The following is a 16298-nucleotide window of genomic DNA, read 5'->3' on the forward strand; positions in this document are numbered from 1 at the left end:
CCATTACGTGCTTTCGGCTGACCTGAATGATCTACATTAGGGCTATATAGGTTTGGCTCCCTCTAGTGGATAAAAATATACATTGCTTTCACTTTCATCGTTCAAGGAAATGTTCTGTAAATCTATGTATTACTGGTTAAGAACCAGATATGACCGAGGTGCAGCACCACCATTTACAACAAAATAATAGTGAAATTCTGGTTTATAATATTATTCAAAGAATAATGCTACTCCATATAGAGCATTTAAAATATACAATAATTTAATGACTATTTAGTGTACTTCACCAGTAGCTAGCGCTGCTTTTGGAACCTCCATAGGTATGCACTTAAAATCTACCACTGTTGTTGACTCAAGAGCCACATTCAATTATTTGACATACCTTTCTATGGCAAAATTAATAGAATGCTAGTGGTTCAATAATCAGCATGTATACTCACTCAAAACACGTTCTTAGATGTGATGTAGCTCTATATATTATTTCACATCACTATCCTTTTGCAGAATAGAAACAGGCCATTTCTTTCATTGTTGAATTTTACTATCATAATCATTCCACACATACATCAGCCTGTAATTAACCTGTAACATTAATTGTAAACTACCTCAATTACATAAAATGATGAATTTCAGTAGAAATTATATTATTTGACTCAGTGAACCTTGAGAACCTACAAAAACCTTGTGAACTAGTTTGAAATCATGTGGAAATTAAAACCAAATCGACTGCTGAACACAGAGCACATTCAAACTCAAGACTACAAGCACAAGAACTCCTCAAGACAAAATAATTGTTCCCCCTCAGGTTTATTATATGAAAATGTACAGAGAGATTTTAACGGTAGGACTTCTGGTAGCGTGCGCGAGCTCCAGGTCCACCGAACTTCTTGGACTCGCAGCGGCGGGGATCAGCGACCAGCAGGGTCCTGTCATACTGAATCAAGATATCCTTGATCTCTTTCTTGGAAGCCTCATCCACATCTGGGAGAAGAGAAAATAGACAAATATGACAATGCAGACACTTCCACATTCATCTTCACAACATAATGACTACAATGACGCACACTTACATTTCTGATAATAGGCAACCAGGGATTTAGAGATGGCCTGACGAATGGCTGAAAGAAGAGTGAAACATGTTAATGTCAGTACAGAAGTTTTTGAACACTGCGACCTTAGGTAAGAATCTATCCATTTACCGTTCACCGATTCTCATGTACAAATACTTTCACGGTAAGACAAATCAGAGCAAATGGCTTCCACCATCAGCCAGTGTTACTAACCGTAAATCTGAGCGACGTGTCCACCACCCTTCACGCGAACTCTGATGTCAACGCCAGCGAAGCGCTCCTTACCCAGCAGCAGAAGAGGCTCCAGCAGCTAAAGGAAACAGAAACACTCCGTTAGTAGACGTATGAACAAAATCTCCTCACACAGAGCTAAAGGACTCTATCCTGATGAATGTACATAAGTGTACACTTAAAGTTGGACAGTTGTGGCCTAATAGTTAGAGAGTTAAACTTAAAGGTTTGATTTCTCATTACCGGCAGGAAATGGCCCTTGATCAAGGCACCTAACCCACAATTGCTCTCCGGGCACTGCAGTGAATGGCTGCCCACCACTGCTATGGGTGTGTGTGTTCACTACTCACTGCTCCTAATGTGTGTGCACTAACTTGGATGGGTCAAATGAAGAGGGCAAATTCCGAATATGGGTTTCCATACTTGGACTTCACTTTAATTTAAGGGTTAATTCACCCCAACATTTTTTAATTCTGTCACTTACTCACTCATGTTGTTCCAAACCCATCAGACTTTTGTTTATCCTCGAAATACAAAAGACGATACTTTAATCTAAAAGCTTTCTGTCCCTCCATTGACAGCGACGCAACAATCATGCTGATGTTTCAAAAAGTTCACAAGAGATCGGAAAACTAATCCATATTGAGCGGTTTAATATATGTATATGGCCTGTATATGTTTTAATGATGCCTCATCTGCATCATTCTTAAATGTTTTGTACTGTTTTATATTTATATATCTGTACTGTGTTGTCTCTATGGACCTCTGTGTCTTGAATAAAGTTGATTGAATACAAATCTTCTGAAGAGACTCAATCGCTTTATGATGAATGGATTACATTTAGGCTTTTATTTCCATATAAACATTTTGTTCATCATATAAAGTGACTCTCCGATACATATTTTTATATGGATTCGTTTTTTGATCTCTTTATACATAGACTGTCTATGGAGGAACAGAATCTCTCAGATTTCATTTAAAAGATCTTCATTCGTGTTCTGAAGATGAACGAAAGTCTTCCAGGTTTGGACCGAAATGAGGGTGAGTAAATTACAGAATTTTCATTTTTGGGTGGCCTAACCCTTTAAAGTTGGCATGCAATGGAAATTGCGATCATCTATTATTTACTGTTATGACACAGATCCTATGGTACGGCTTCTCAGCAAGAAAAAAGCCAGGACTTGACTGTCCATCAGGAAATGAATGGGTCATTGTCACTTGCTAATTGCTACAATCTCATGTGAGTGACAGACGGATGAGAAAAGATGCCATCGTGAAGGGGAGGGAAAGTTAATGTTTCTGATTAATGATAACGAGGGCACATGAACATTAAAAATTAAGTACACTGATAAATCATTTATAAACAATGCAATATCCCATAAAAATAAAATCAGTCTCAATTTTAATTTCAGAGTGAGACTTGAAACCTGGACTGATTTTTTGATTCATGAATGCAAATTAAATTTATACATTGAAAAGCGGCATAATTTTCCCAAATCTGACATTACTTCTTCTCAGGGCACATGAACATGGTAACAAGTGCTGTGGAGGATGCCAGGCTTTACAGTAAACAAAACCTGACATTTTGGTGTTTTTCTTCCACAAAGGTGACAGCACCAATTCCTGATTCATTTTTATTATACCAAAAAAAATTCTGGATATTCTTTAAAAAACCCACCTTTATTTACCAACATATACAGGTTTGGGATGGCATGAATGAATGACGACAATCTACATTTAGACTTAATTCAAGAATTGACTGATATAGAGATCTGATTGAATATTTCTATTCTAAGCACTCCATATCTGTAATTAAAGTACCTTGTACTGCAGAGTGGCAGGCTCGATCATCTCAAGGGGTCTTCCGTTGACTTTAATAAGCCCATTTCCCCTCTTGCAGTGGGCAACAGCTGTGGCTGTTTTCTGTTGATAGTGAAAAAACAGATCAGACATCACATCAAATATGACACTATTAAGATGTTATAGCACGATGGTCTTAAATCTTGATACTGGCGTTGCACATAACAAAAGCATTGCACATTTAGGATATTCTAAAAGGCCCAGTTTCACAAACAGGGCTTAGATTAAGACAGGATTAGGAATTAGTTCAATTAGGGCATTTAAGTAGCTTTTATAAATGTGCCTAAGGAAAATACACATTACTGATGTGCATCTTGAGATACAATGGAACCGATATATTTTGGGATATGCCAGGGCAAGTTGCTTTCAGTTAAAACTGCTCAAACATGCATTGTGTGGGGTTTAAATATTGTATGATATTCTTATGATCAGAATTAAGACCTATTGCTATACTAGACACAAGTACAGGCTAACAGTTAGTAAGACAAACAAGAAACCCCTCTACAATATCTATATAACTACTGAACAACAGAAAACATGACGATCAGATGTAAAAGCAACTGTTTTGTATGAATTACTGTTGTACATGTACACACTGAACTTTCCCACGTGTCAGCAAATAGCCATTACCAACACTTTATTCATCACTCACTGTTAATCTAAACAGCACATATGCTTATTTTACATTTTAATGGTTTAAGACCACATATACTTTTGTAGGACCTCTAACGGTAACGTTTAGTACATAAACTATATAAAAACATTAGATTCACAGCCATTTACAACCACATACATCTGTTAGCATAGCCGGCTAATCTCAAACCCGCATCACCGCAGTGCACGAGCACGAGGACATACAGCGTTTAAATACTCACTTTACGTCCAAAAACCTGGACAGACTGTAGAGGACCTTTAGCTGGCATGGTTCTGGAAAAAAATAAAATGATTGTCCTTTAATTGAAGCATAAATTATTCTTTAAATACGTATTTTAGTGACAACTGCTTGAGGAACATACCTTTCAGAGCTGGAGCGCTGTTCGGAGAGGCCGCACAGGGGTTTCCCGTGCGCAAAAGCAGGGGCACTGTCGTAAACAATCTTGTGTTTACGACAGTCGTAATTGTAATTTTTCTTTTTTTTTAACACTTCACATTCACAAGATAACACAATTCTAATATTCACGTAAGTAAATAGATTAACTATTATTTATACATTTAATTTGGAACACCATTATGATCCACTTCATTTTCCTTTGCAGGTGAAGGAAGCATATCTATTCAGACAAATTTCAATCGATGGCTTGAAATCATAGGTTGAAATAGAGGTAAATAATAATAATAATAATAATAATAATAATAATAATAATAGAGCTCTGATCATTCAGATTACTATACGTACTATTCATTACATCAAAATTATGTTATATAACAATTATATTTATCTATTTTTATGTGACTTTTATTCCACATGCTAAATGTTACACCTCGCCACTAGATGGCGCTCTGTTACAAGAGAATCATTCGACATTTCGAATCAACAACATTGGAGTAGAATGAGTTTGGCGAACCAAGTGCATCATCTTTCAGATTTAGTTTACTGTATTTTATAGGCTAGATTAGGAAACCATTAAAATCATCATAGTAATAATTTTAACCCTCATTTTCTTTTTTATATCCCAAGGGTTAATAACTTTTCTAGTTTTAGCTAATAAGATGATCTGAATGTTGAACACTACGATCCACTTTAGTCAGTTGTGATTATGATTTCTTTTATTGTATTTTATTTCTATAATGTGTATTTGCTGAGGTCAAATGGCCCCTAAACAGAAGCAAAATTACTAGAATGGATCAATGGATCCTGCAAGTATATAAAACTGCACCGAATAGTCACAGAACATGACTTTGTATTGTTAAGAGTATACTATATTAAAGTCTTTATATGTGTTTAAATTAGGGTTTTATTCATGTATTTATTTATACATTTGATCGTTATCAATGAAGCAACCATTACTGTTATCTTATCATGATCTTATCATACTCTAGTAGCCTACTAAGTTATCAGACTGCTAGCTTAGTATAGGGAAACTTTCTTATCATCTTAGCAGTTAGCACATGCTTATAAAACACTTTCTCTAGTTATTCCCATCAGTCTATTGTTCTTTTGAGATATGAAGGCTGTTCCATGTGTGTATGAGTGTGCACTAACTGTCTTGACAGAAAAAAAGCAAAGTGGATTTAACTAACACTGAGAGAGAACTGAAGGCACAGAAGCACAACAACAAGACAAGAGGACATCAGAGTCTTCAGATGGAGAAAATTATGCCTTTCAGGTACTCAACTGGCAGCTTCATTGAACCACACACAACAAACACAAGTTTCTTCTGGACTGAGACGCTGAACACTTAGTCTGAGTTTCAAAGGGATTTGAAAGTTGGAAGTATTGATCTGTTGTATGAACAGTTTGATGGTCTTTGAGAAATTCCCAAGAGTACTGGATTTATTTATTTAAAATAGAAATATTTGATATTTCTCTCTCTCTCTCTCTGTCCGTCCGTCCGTCCGTCCATCCATCCATCCATCCATCCATCCATCTCAGACAGACAGACAGACAATCTATCTATCTATCTATCTATCTATCTATCTATCTATCTATCTATCTATCTATCTATCTATCTATCTATCTATCTATCTATCTATCTATCTATCTACCTATCCTCTCTCTGTCCTTCATCTACACGGCATCTTCCTACTTTCACACTTTTCTTTACCTCTCCAGCCACTAATTACACAAACACGTGAGGTGCAGAGTCAGGATGCATTTTGTCATCCCGTCCTTCTCCCTCCACCTTAACGCCCTCTGTTAGCAATGCTGCTTTGAAGAGGATTGTGAGATTTGCATTTCACACTTCCTCACGGTACCTTTTGCCCTTTTTATGCTGCGGTGTGCTTGTGAGATGTGTAACAATAAGCAAAGGGTGTTAATTAGTGGAGAAGTTATGTGCTGTGTGTGTGTGTGTGTGTGTGTGTGTGTGTGTGTGTGTGTGTGTGTGTGTGTGTGTGTGTGTGTGTGTGTGTGTGTGTGTGTGTGTGTGTGTGTGTGTGAGGTAGCTGAACAGTAGCAGAGTCAGGCAGATGTTGGGTCTATTGTGGGGGGAAATGGAGCTCACTTGGGCGACACGCTGCTGTTTGTTTTGCGATGAGATAATGAGGACTCCTGCCAAAGCACTTTTATACCAGCCTGTCACTATCCAGCACACAAACACTCACCCAGTGTCTTCCTTTCACTCCCTCTTTGGCTATAACACACTAAACAGATGTGCCATCACAACTTTGGCACTTAAAGTGTGAATATGGTGAACATGGTTTCATTTCAAAGCTCATGTGTAAAATCTTTCTTGGTCAGAGAACAATATTTGCTTTTGTTCTTTAGAATAGACCTCAACATACAGCTTTGATCCTTATTAGCTTGTTCATATAATACATACATTGGTATAAAATGCAGATCTGGTTTGCTCATTATGGTGCTTGTTAATAACACCTTTTGATCACTGAAGTGTACCATTGTAAAGTCTGGTTTGATCGTTCCTGTTGATGGTAATTGCTTTCGTAGGTTAGTTCCTCTCAGAGATCTATGAAGTTCAGCCACCATTTGGATTCAAAATCCTTTTGTTGAGGTAATTCACTTTGCTGCATCTAAACCAAAAACTCTTTCAAAAGTTTGCATGTTCATAGGACAGTGATACAGATGAAGAGTTTTGGCAAATGGACGAACTGGAGCATGACGCGACTTGGGCTGTAAGTTCCATCCTCTTAATTAACGAATGGAAGTTAATTAGAAATCTGAGAAATAAAGGTGGAGTTGGATCAATGCTGGAAGAATTGTCACATGTAGATGTCCTTGTGCTGTTATTGATAGAAATAGATGTTAATGGATGTTAGATGTTAATGCATTAACACCAAAATAATGTTAATGGATGCTAATGGAACCCCTGCTGAAAAAGCTAATTGCTGGTCTTATCTGGTTTAAGATGTTCTTGCTGGTTTCCCACCTTTGCCAAGATAGTGTTTAACTCTTTGGCAAAATGGTCTTTGGCTAGAGTACCCAAAACCTTTCTAAAACCAGCATAACAGACTAGCTTAAGCAGCTTGGGAAGTCTAAAAGACCATACAGCCTGGCTTTTATTATTTGAAATAAATAAGAATCCTATAAGAATCAAATAAGACATAAATTCTAAAATAAATAAATAAAAGAATGATGAAAATTGGAATATAACAGTTGAGCTCTGTGTCTCTAGTCATTTGTCCAGAATTATTATTGTAATTTTTATATTATATTATTTTAGCCACTTTGTTTTAAGTTTGTTTAAGTTTTTAATGCTTTAATGTTTGAATTGTCTTCTTTTGGGATTTCTTTCACTCAGCAAACATTGTCAGGTTATCCAGTTGTATCTTATTTGATTCTCAGCAGATTTTCATTTGGTAGAATTGTATATTTGATACCATTAATATTCGTTCCACTTTGAAAAAAAATTGATATTATGATGGAAATTCCTTTAGAATTTTTTGACAAGGATCCTTTTGAGAGTTTTGATTGGTCACTGCCACCTCTCAGATGCTTCACATGTTTCCCATAACGGTCTCCACTGGAACAATGGAGAAAACCACAATGATGATTCATTGCTATTTTGTTCCGCATAGAGCATTGTCTCACTGAGGTTTCTTTGTTTTAGGTGGAAAAGCACATTATTGGGAAAAGATAGCATTACTATGAAAGAAACCGTGCCAAAACTCACAGATTTAGCTTTATTTAGAGAGATCAAGTTATTGAACCAGTGTGGGTTAGTCACGCTCACTGTGGCCAGCATTGACTCACTCTCAATGCATTTAGCCCAGACTTGAACTAAAAGGAAATTAGTCCCACTGAAAACATCCTTCTTTGTCTTCAAAAACAGTACTGTTTCTCACACTTTGTAAAATCTATTTCCTCTCATTAAGTTTGACTGAGGATTTTGTGAAGTTTGTACGATGCCTCACTATTAAAGCCAAACAGGAGATAGTTGATGTTTAATATAGAGTTACGTGGAACAGGATTTTGGACCAATCAGATTTCATAGTGATGGGGCTACCCTGAACAACGCCACAGAGGTGGAAACCAAGAGACCCACAGCACTCTAGCATCATGCCAGCAAGTTTTGCATTGGCAAATGCCATTTACATTTCCTTCAGAAAATGTAGAAATCAAATTTATTTACTTTTATTCTTATTCTGTCCCGTTTCTTGCTTTTAGAGGGTCAGGGTTAGTATTGGTAAATGAGTGAACGTGGCCTTGGAAGGTGCTGGAAGCAGGTCAGGGCAGGTGATATGTCACGGGTTGAAAGGTGAGGGTCCTCTACAAAACCCACAATGACACCTGATCTTCAGCCTGAGTTCACAGGGCGTATGACTCTGTTCCCTTGGGACGGGAGGCTGAGTGATCTAAACACACACGTCTCACTGAGGTCAGCTGGATTCTAATGCAATGTCTAAACACATACAATGCCACACTCACCAAAAGAGAAAAAAACGCAATCGAGACCCAAAGTCTTTAAGCAACCTTTGCCCAGTGCGTCGGCTCAAGTTTTGAAGTGGGGGCGGCCGTGGAGCTTATGAATATGAATCGGGTTATGCTCAAATATTTTGATACCATCTTTTACTGTTTTAATAAATAAATGTTATGTATGTACTTGTGAAGTACACTTTTGGCATACTTGCAAAAAGAGTACTTAAATAAAATAATTTAAAGGAATATACTTAAGTGTGAACTGAACCACGATTTTCTACAAGCTAATGTTAATGCAGGTGGCATTTGGGCGAGGGACATTCTCATCCTTGAGGTTAGATCATGTTTTTGGACAAAAATGTGGATAAGCTGATGTCATCAATATTTATGATCCATTTTCTTAGAAGAAAAAAAGCCTTTAGGAGTTAAATAGCACATAGGACCTGTTTACATTGGTATACCGTCTCGGTGATCCACTCACAAGTGGTCGGCTGAGACATATCACTGTTTACACCTGGTAGTCACATGCATCTCAAATACGTCTTCTGTCACCACTTGTGATCGGATTTCATCAAGTGTAGGGTTTCTGATTTCATGGCTTCATACATCGTACACTACATCACTATATCACTGCATACAGCATACTAAAGATGTTTTGTGAAGTCCTTATATGAGAAGCCAACATGAAATCATTTTGGCAAGTTGACATTTCCTGTGCTGTGACTAGTGCATGTAAATCTATTTTAAAAAGCATTTTGGTCATTTTTAATATGAATAATTATGCATGCTGTTTTAATGCTGCTTTTATCTTTTATTTTTTTATTATGCTGCAGGGCATTTTAAAATGAACTAGTGAAAAATAAGATGATTATAAATGGGGAAACCTTTCTGAAATTGTGTGTAGTAAGTAACAGGACCTATACATAAGGATACACATCAAATAATTTAATTCAATAAAATTTAAACAATATATTTTAACTAATTTAAAAAAAAGTTAATGGCTAATGGTTCTGTAAATACATATGTATCGTATTACAAATGTTTCCATCAGATCACATTTTTCGGTTACACTTTATTTCACCAAAAGGGATGCACGAAATATCTGGCACCATATTGTTATCGGCCGATATATGTTATATTTTTATGATATATTTTTAATGTTATCGTTATCGAAAATAAGAAATTTTGGCCGATATATTAAAACCGATAAATAATGGATTATTTCCTTCAGCTGAGACACTTCAGATGCGCACTGTTCGCCGTGATGGTTTTGAATTGCTTGAAATATGATTGGAATCACTTCAAAAAAGGAAAATACAATTCAGTGCAACACGTGCAGCGCAAGTATGTCATATAGGTTACATAAAATTATCATAAGAACATTATAATTGTGTGCTTGGTACATGGCTTTTAATGGTAAGACTTGACAGGCTCTCAAAAATTATATAAAAATTTGGATTAAGATTTATCGACCAATATATCGGTTATCGGCTTTCAAATAGAAAGAATTATCGGTTATCGGTATCGGCCAAAATGTTCATATCGGTGCAGCCCTACTTTTTTTAATCTATACATATACAGTGCTATGCATAAGTTTAGACACCCATACTAAAGTTGACTAAAAAGAGGAATAAAAAATCATCTTTTGGAAACTGAACTTAATGCCTTAATTAAAAAAATTAGGAAAAATCCAACCTTTAAGGACACCAATTTTCTTTGTGAATGAATAATGCATCGTAAATAAATAAATGTTCTTCCTTAAAATACAGGGTGCATAAGTTTGGACACCCCTATGTTAAATTCCCATAGAGTTGGGCAGATTTTTATTTTTAAGTTTTTTTTTTTTTTTTAGGATACTATGCATCCTGATAAAGTTCCCTTGGCCTTTGGAATTAAAATAGCCCCACATCATCACATAGCCTCATACCTAGAGATTGGCATGGTTTTATTTCAGTTAGCCTAATAGCTAGTTTGATTTGCATTGAGAGATGATCTTATGGAAAGTACCCCATGCCAATCTCTAGGTATGGTGAAGGCTATGTGATGATGTGGGGCTATTTTAATTCCAAAGGCCAAGGGAACTTTTTCAGGATGCATAGTATCCTAAACAAAAAATAAAAATAAATACTTAAAAATAAAAATCTGCCTGCCTCTATGGCAGGGATAGGCAACTCCGGTCCTGGAGGGCCACTGTCCTGCAGAGTTTAGCTCCAACCCTAATTAAACACACCTGAACAAGGCAATCAGTGTTTTCAGGATTACTAGATAGATACAGGCAGGTGAGTTTTTATCAGGGCTGAAGCTAAACTCTGCAGGACAGTGGCCCTCCAGGACCGGAGTTGCCTATCCCTGCTCTATGGGAATTTAACATAGGGGTGTCCAAACTTATGCACCCTGTATTTTAAGGAAGAACATTTATTTATTTACGATACATTATTCATTCACAAAGAAAATTAGTGTCCTTAAAGGTTGGATTTTTCCTAATTTTTTAAATTAAGGCATTAAGTTAAATTTCCAAAAGATGATTTTTTATTCCTCTTTTTAGTCAACTTTAGCATGGGTGTCTAAACTTATGCATAGCACTGTAAATGGACTGGTGGGTATAGGAGGTTCTTATCTGTCGTATGGTACAAACTGCAAAGAACTTGTGTCTACATAATCACCAGATTACAGTACGTCACTTCTCAGACACACAACCTTACAAACGCAGTTTAGCATGTTCAGTCGGCGAAAATAATGCCAACAAAACCCGTGGTAAGTGTCTGTTGCTGATTTTTGCCGTCTGTTGGTGCAGTGTGAATAGGGCTAAATATGGTCACATTCATTTTCAACTACATTTGAATACACTAAGATAAAGGTTCTTTATTGGCTTTGATAGTTCCATCAAGAACCTTTAACATCTATGGAATCTTTCCATTGCACAAAAGGTTCTTCAGATTAATAAAATATTTTTTACACTAAGGAAAAATATTGTTCTTTTAAGAACTGTTCATAGAAAGGTTCTTTGGGGAAACAGAAATGGTTCTTATATGGCATCACTGCAAACACTATTGGAACCTTTATGTTTAAGAGTGTATGGTTTAAATAATCCAATCGCACAATGTTTTTGACCACGTTGTTTCAGTGTAAAAACAGGATCATAGATGGTTTCAAAACTATAGATGGAGTAAAAGCTACAAAAATGAAAAAGACTGATGAAATTTGGTTCATCAGCAGATGGTCTTTTATGGTGCAGAAACAAAACCTATTCATGACTGAAGCCATAACACTCTTCTACCTGTGCCATGTTATAGACGATGTATATATGGAAGGAAAGTATGCAGCTGGGGGTTTCAGAGGAGGTGTTTAAAATAATGACATATCCAGATCTGCTGGCAAATACTGCCCTGTAATTTTAATGGCTCTGTGCTGGTCATGTCAAGAGGAATACATGAACCAATCCCTCGCTCTCTCTCTCCGGGGAATAATTACTCCAGAAAGCCCCTCACACACAGAACAATGCAAAGAGTCATCACGCACTCACACAGCCAAGGTCAAAAACAAAACCTCACACACATACACACACACTTACATTCCTTCAGCAAGGGATGGGAGCGTGACAATCGGGAAACAACGGCTGTTAGTTACAGAAAATGAATTAGGACTTGGGCTGGGGAGCGGAGAGCAGAAGAGAGGGCTAGAGGAAGTACTGGGATTACTAGCTGGACTGCAGAGTGAGTAGAGGGCTGCTTTCACCCAGTAAACTGCACAAATTTATAAGACCTCTGGGGCCGTGCTGATACCCCATCCCCGCCCTGCACCTCCAGAACTGCTGATTTAAAAATAATCTTAAATCAACGACTGACAGGCATCAGAAATACCACAGCCAGGTCAGGGAACTCACTAACTCCAGCTCCAAATTACACCTGGGTTTTTACGATGCCATTTTTTATATCATTTTATGTAAAAATAATTTGGTCACACTTTAGTTTAGGGTCCAATTCTCTCTGTTAACTAACTATTCATTATGGCTTTTACCTCAATAAACTTCTAATTACTGCTTATTTATAGTTAGTAAGGTAGACACACTCATTTTACGTTTTGGCGAATTGGTGGCTAATTCCGTTAAAACGAAAGGTTCCGTACAAAGTACATCTATCTATAAATTACAGAAACGTCTGTCTGTCTGTCAGTATGTCTGTCTGTCTGTCTGTCTGTTATTCTCATATCTCTCGAACCGTTAGTCCGATGGATTTCAAATTTGACAGGTGTCTCGCTACGGGCACGAGTAAGTGCAGTGCCAAGTTTCCCATTGTTTGGATTGGAAATGCAAAAGATATCGTTAAATATATCTGTCAAAGAAGCCCCAAGAAGGTTGTGGTTTAAAAATAAACATTCTGACATAAACACTCAGTCAGCTACACTGTTTACTTCTGAATATTATAGTTTGGTTCCAAAACCACTATTTTCTGTTTCAAACTTTCACATCTTTAGGTTATAATAACATAAAAAATTCAAATCCAGATTTAGATTTTCAAAGATTTATTATAAAAACGGATTATTTTCCCCCAAAAATGCAATGTTCATGACACTTTTTTTTTTTCAAAATGCAATTAATCCATTGAATAAATATAAAAGTTAGGCTATTTTTTTATCATATTGAAACTGTTGAAATCAGCCATTGCTAAGAAATATCTCCTGAACTTTTTTGACGGCGATCAGCTCACATAAACTGATTTTGCACGGGCACTTTGCACTGCTCCCTGAATCGACGCGCTTATTCATTTGTGGATGTTAACTGAATCTGTAAATCAGCTATGCTGTTTACTTCTGAATATTATATTTCATTCTGGTGCGCTTAACGTTATCGCTACTGTGTAATAGTAGCCTATGCTATTCACCAACTAAACATATCCTATTCAATGCGTTCACAGTCTCTTTCACGGCCATCATTTGTAGTAGCCTATTCACAAACTTTGCTCAAGCGTAGCGTTTTCTCAGAGTTCACTTTGTGCTTTCTACCATGCACAAATAAAAATGTCACTGAACTTTTGCTGTGTAATTGTAACAATGAGCACTCAAACACACCAAACCAACAATTACTAAAAACACACTCAAAAACTGATTTTGCACGGGCATTTTGCACTAGTCATACAAATTCATTTAAAATTGCCACTCATGAGATCAGGTTGGAAGAAAAAAATGAGTGGTGCTTCTCCATGCAAAAGTTGCATGATGTGCATGATTTTCTTAGCATGTTTCTGTATGGTTCTTAGGAAATTCTGATTGCACTGCAAAAAAAGTTCTTCCTCAGTATTTTTGTCTTGGTTTCCTTGTTTTACATTTACTTTAGATGCTAAATGACATCGATTTTAAGTCTTATTTTCTGACAAATGAGTTTGTTTAAAACAAGAAAAAAATATCTGCCAGTTGAGTAAGAACAAATTAAACTTGTTTTCCCTTTAAATTTTCTTTTGCCAAACATTTGTTCTGGTTTTAAGCAAAAACTCCAGAAAAAAAGACTTAATATCTTTTTGCTTCTCAAGTAAATATATCTTAAGAATGTTTAGATATTTGTACTGTAAACCAAGACAAAAATACTGAATTTAACATAAAAAAGAACTTTTTTTTTTTCAGTGTAGTTGACTTGGGCAGACAGCTTAAGTTCCCCCAGCATGTCGTTAAGACCACCCTAAGACCTGACATTGTCTTGGTGTCTGAGGCAACAAAGAACCTGGTCATGTTGGAACTCACCGTGCCATGGGAAGACCGAATGGAGGAAGCCTATGAGAGGAAGAGGGAGAAATATGATGGCCTCGTCAACGACTGCCACAACCAAGGCTGGAAGGCAAGGTGCTTACCTGTGGAGGTGGGGTGCAGAGGCTTTGCGGGGAAGTCCCTCTACGGGGCCTATACTGCACTCGGCATCACAGGAGAGAGATGGAGAAGGGCTATCAGGAATAGCACAGAGGCTGCAGAGAAGGCTTCGAGGTGGCTCTGGATTAAAAGAGTGGATCCGTGGCTAAATGCTGCTAGGGTACAAGCTGAGGTCTGATCAACCTCAGCTGGGTCACCTGAAGGAGGGTGTCTGATGTTTCGAAAGACCCGAAACACCCAATGATATCAGGAACATCACTGATGATGTGCCCTAGCGTTGCATCAGAAGATGTATCATCACAACTAGGTGGAGGCTAACTTCCCCATGTTTTATAAAAAAAAAAGCCCATCCCCATTTCGTAATCTTGTCAGCAAAATTACTGATAACAATATTTATTAACATTATTATGGTTGTGGTTACAGTAGCTCTTAAAGCATAAAGACTTCACATCTGTCACTCAAAGATAAGTAAAGAGTCTTTTAAGCAAGCGGAACACGCAGGAGTATCAGAATCACAACTGCACAATACTAGACAAAGAAACTGAGGAATCCAAGGGTGCGTCTCAATCAGTTACCTAGCGGTAAATGACGCTGGCTCACTACACATTTGGACACTAATGACTCGTGACAACGTCCTCATTGTACAACATCATTACTGGTATTTATGAACAACAGCAGAGCTGTTATGTGCAGTGAGTTAGCTCACGTGATTTAAGTTTCACGCTTCAGAACTTCCGTTAAGGGAGCATAGTGAGCATCGATGCACCCTGGTTTTCACAGTGCATTGTGTGACTTTTTAGGGAGCGAACATTCAGTGCCTTGGAATGATTCTGCGATTGAAACAGCCCTTAAAATGGCTGAATCCCTGATCAGTGCCCTGACTACTGAACTAGGAAGCTGATTGTGACGCACCCTAAGTAGGGAGATAATGAGTAGAACAGAAACAGGTGTGTGGAAACTAATTAACAAACAAGGGAACTAACTAGAAAACACAGGAAAACGGGAAACGAGCAAACAGTAAAAACAAAACTAAAATAGAACAACAGAGCACAACCGTTAAAACAACATTGTATTACAATGATGTACTCATTATAGTCATTTCAGGAGCTACAAAACACCTTCACATGTTTTTATCAACACACTTAAAATATAAAATGTATTGACTTCACAAACATCTGAAATATGCACACTATTTAAATGTAGTCATACTAGCATATGCTCTGATTCCAAGAATTCCACTGTACAAGAAAAAACTTTCCATCCCCATTTTTCCACCTCAGGTTCTGTGAGTCGCTACTGTTGAGCTGATGTATTAGTTTGGACGGCTGCAGCCCATCCAGTTCCGGATGTGGTGCTGGGCCGCTCTGATCTCTACTGCTCCCGCTAGGCCTCTTTTACAGCAACAGGAAATGCTGCCTGCCATGGGGTCACGACCCACTCATTTTGACATATGCGTCAAGAGCAGCCCACCCTCTACCGGCATAGAAGGTTTCCGGTCCGTGCAAGGTGTGGAATGATTAGGGAAGGAAACGGAGGGCAGACAGAGCTAAGACAGAAAGAGAGAGAGAGAGAGAGAGAGGCAGAATATGAAATGAGCGAACACATCTGTCAGACATCAGCTATGCAACATCATCGCACAGACTGCATCGGCTCACCTAGCAGAGCACCAGATGCCTTTACAGTTTTTCTCAGTCGCTTTGGTGCATTTCTCACATCACTATTTACATTTGCACAACAGTAAATGC

The 16298-nt window shown here is 37.5% G+C and overlaps 1 protein-coding gene across 1 annotated transcript; it reads right to left on the reverse strand.

Moving 5' to 3' along the window:
• Positions 1-791: 791 nt before the first annotated feature.
• Positions 792-4403, reverse strand: rps16 (ribosomal protein S16). The gene is made up of 6 exons (XM_084408454.1): positions 4178-4403; positions 4037-4088; positions 3123-3224; positions 1284-1380; positions 1071-1118; positions 792-981 (listed from the first exon to the last, which is right to left on the reverse strand). The coding sequence occupies exons 2-6, from the start codon at positions 4082-4084 to the stop codon at positions 836-838; spliced, it is 441 nt and encodes a 146-aa protein (XP_084264580.1). The 5' UTR covers positions 4085-4088; positions 4178-4403; the 3' UTR covers positions 792-835.
• Positions 4404-16298: the final 11895 nt, after the last annotated feature.

Source organism: Rutilus rutilus (genome assembly GCF_951802725.1).
Source record: "Rutilus rutilus genome assembly, chromosome: 4".
NCBI classification, from domain to species: domain Eukaryota; kingdom Metazoa; phylum Chordata; class Actinopteri; order Cypriniformes; family Leuciscidae; genus Rutilus; species Rutilus rutilus.

Coding starts and splice junctions, on each gene's coding strand:
- rps16 (XM_084408454.1), bottom strand. CDS start 4,084: ATGCCAGCTAAAGGTCCTCTACAGTCTGTCCAGGTTTTTGGACGTAAA. Junction 3,225..4,036: donor TCCAGGTTTTTGGACGTAAA/GTGAGTATTTAA, acceptor CACTATCAACAG/AAAACAGCCACAGCTGTTGC. Junction 1,119..1,283: donor ACACGTCGCTCAGATTTACG/GTTAGTAACACT, acceptor CTCTTCTTTCAG/CCATTCGTCAGGCCATCTCT.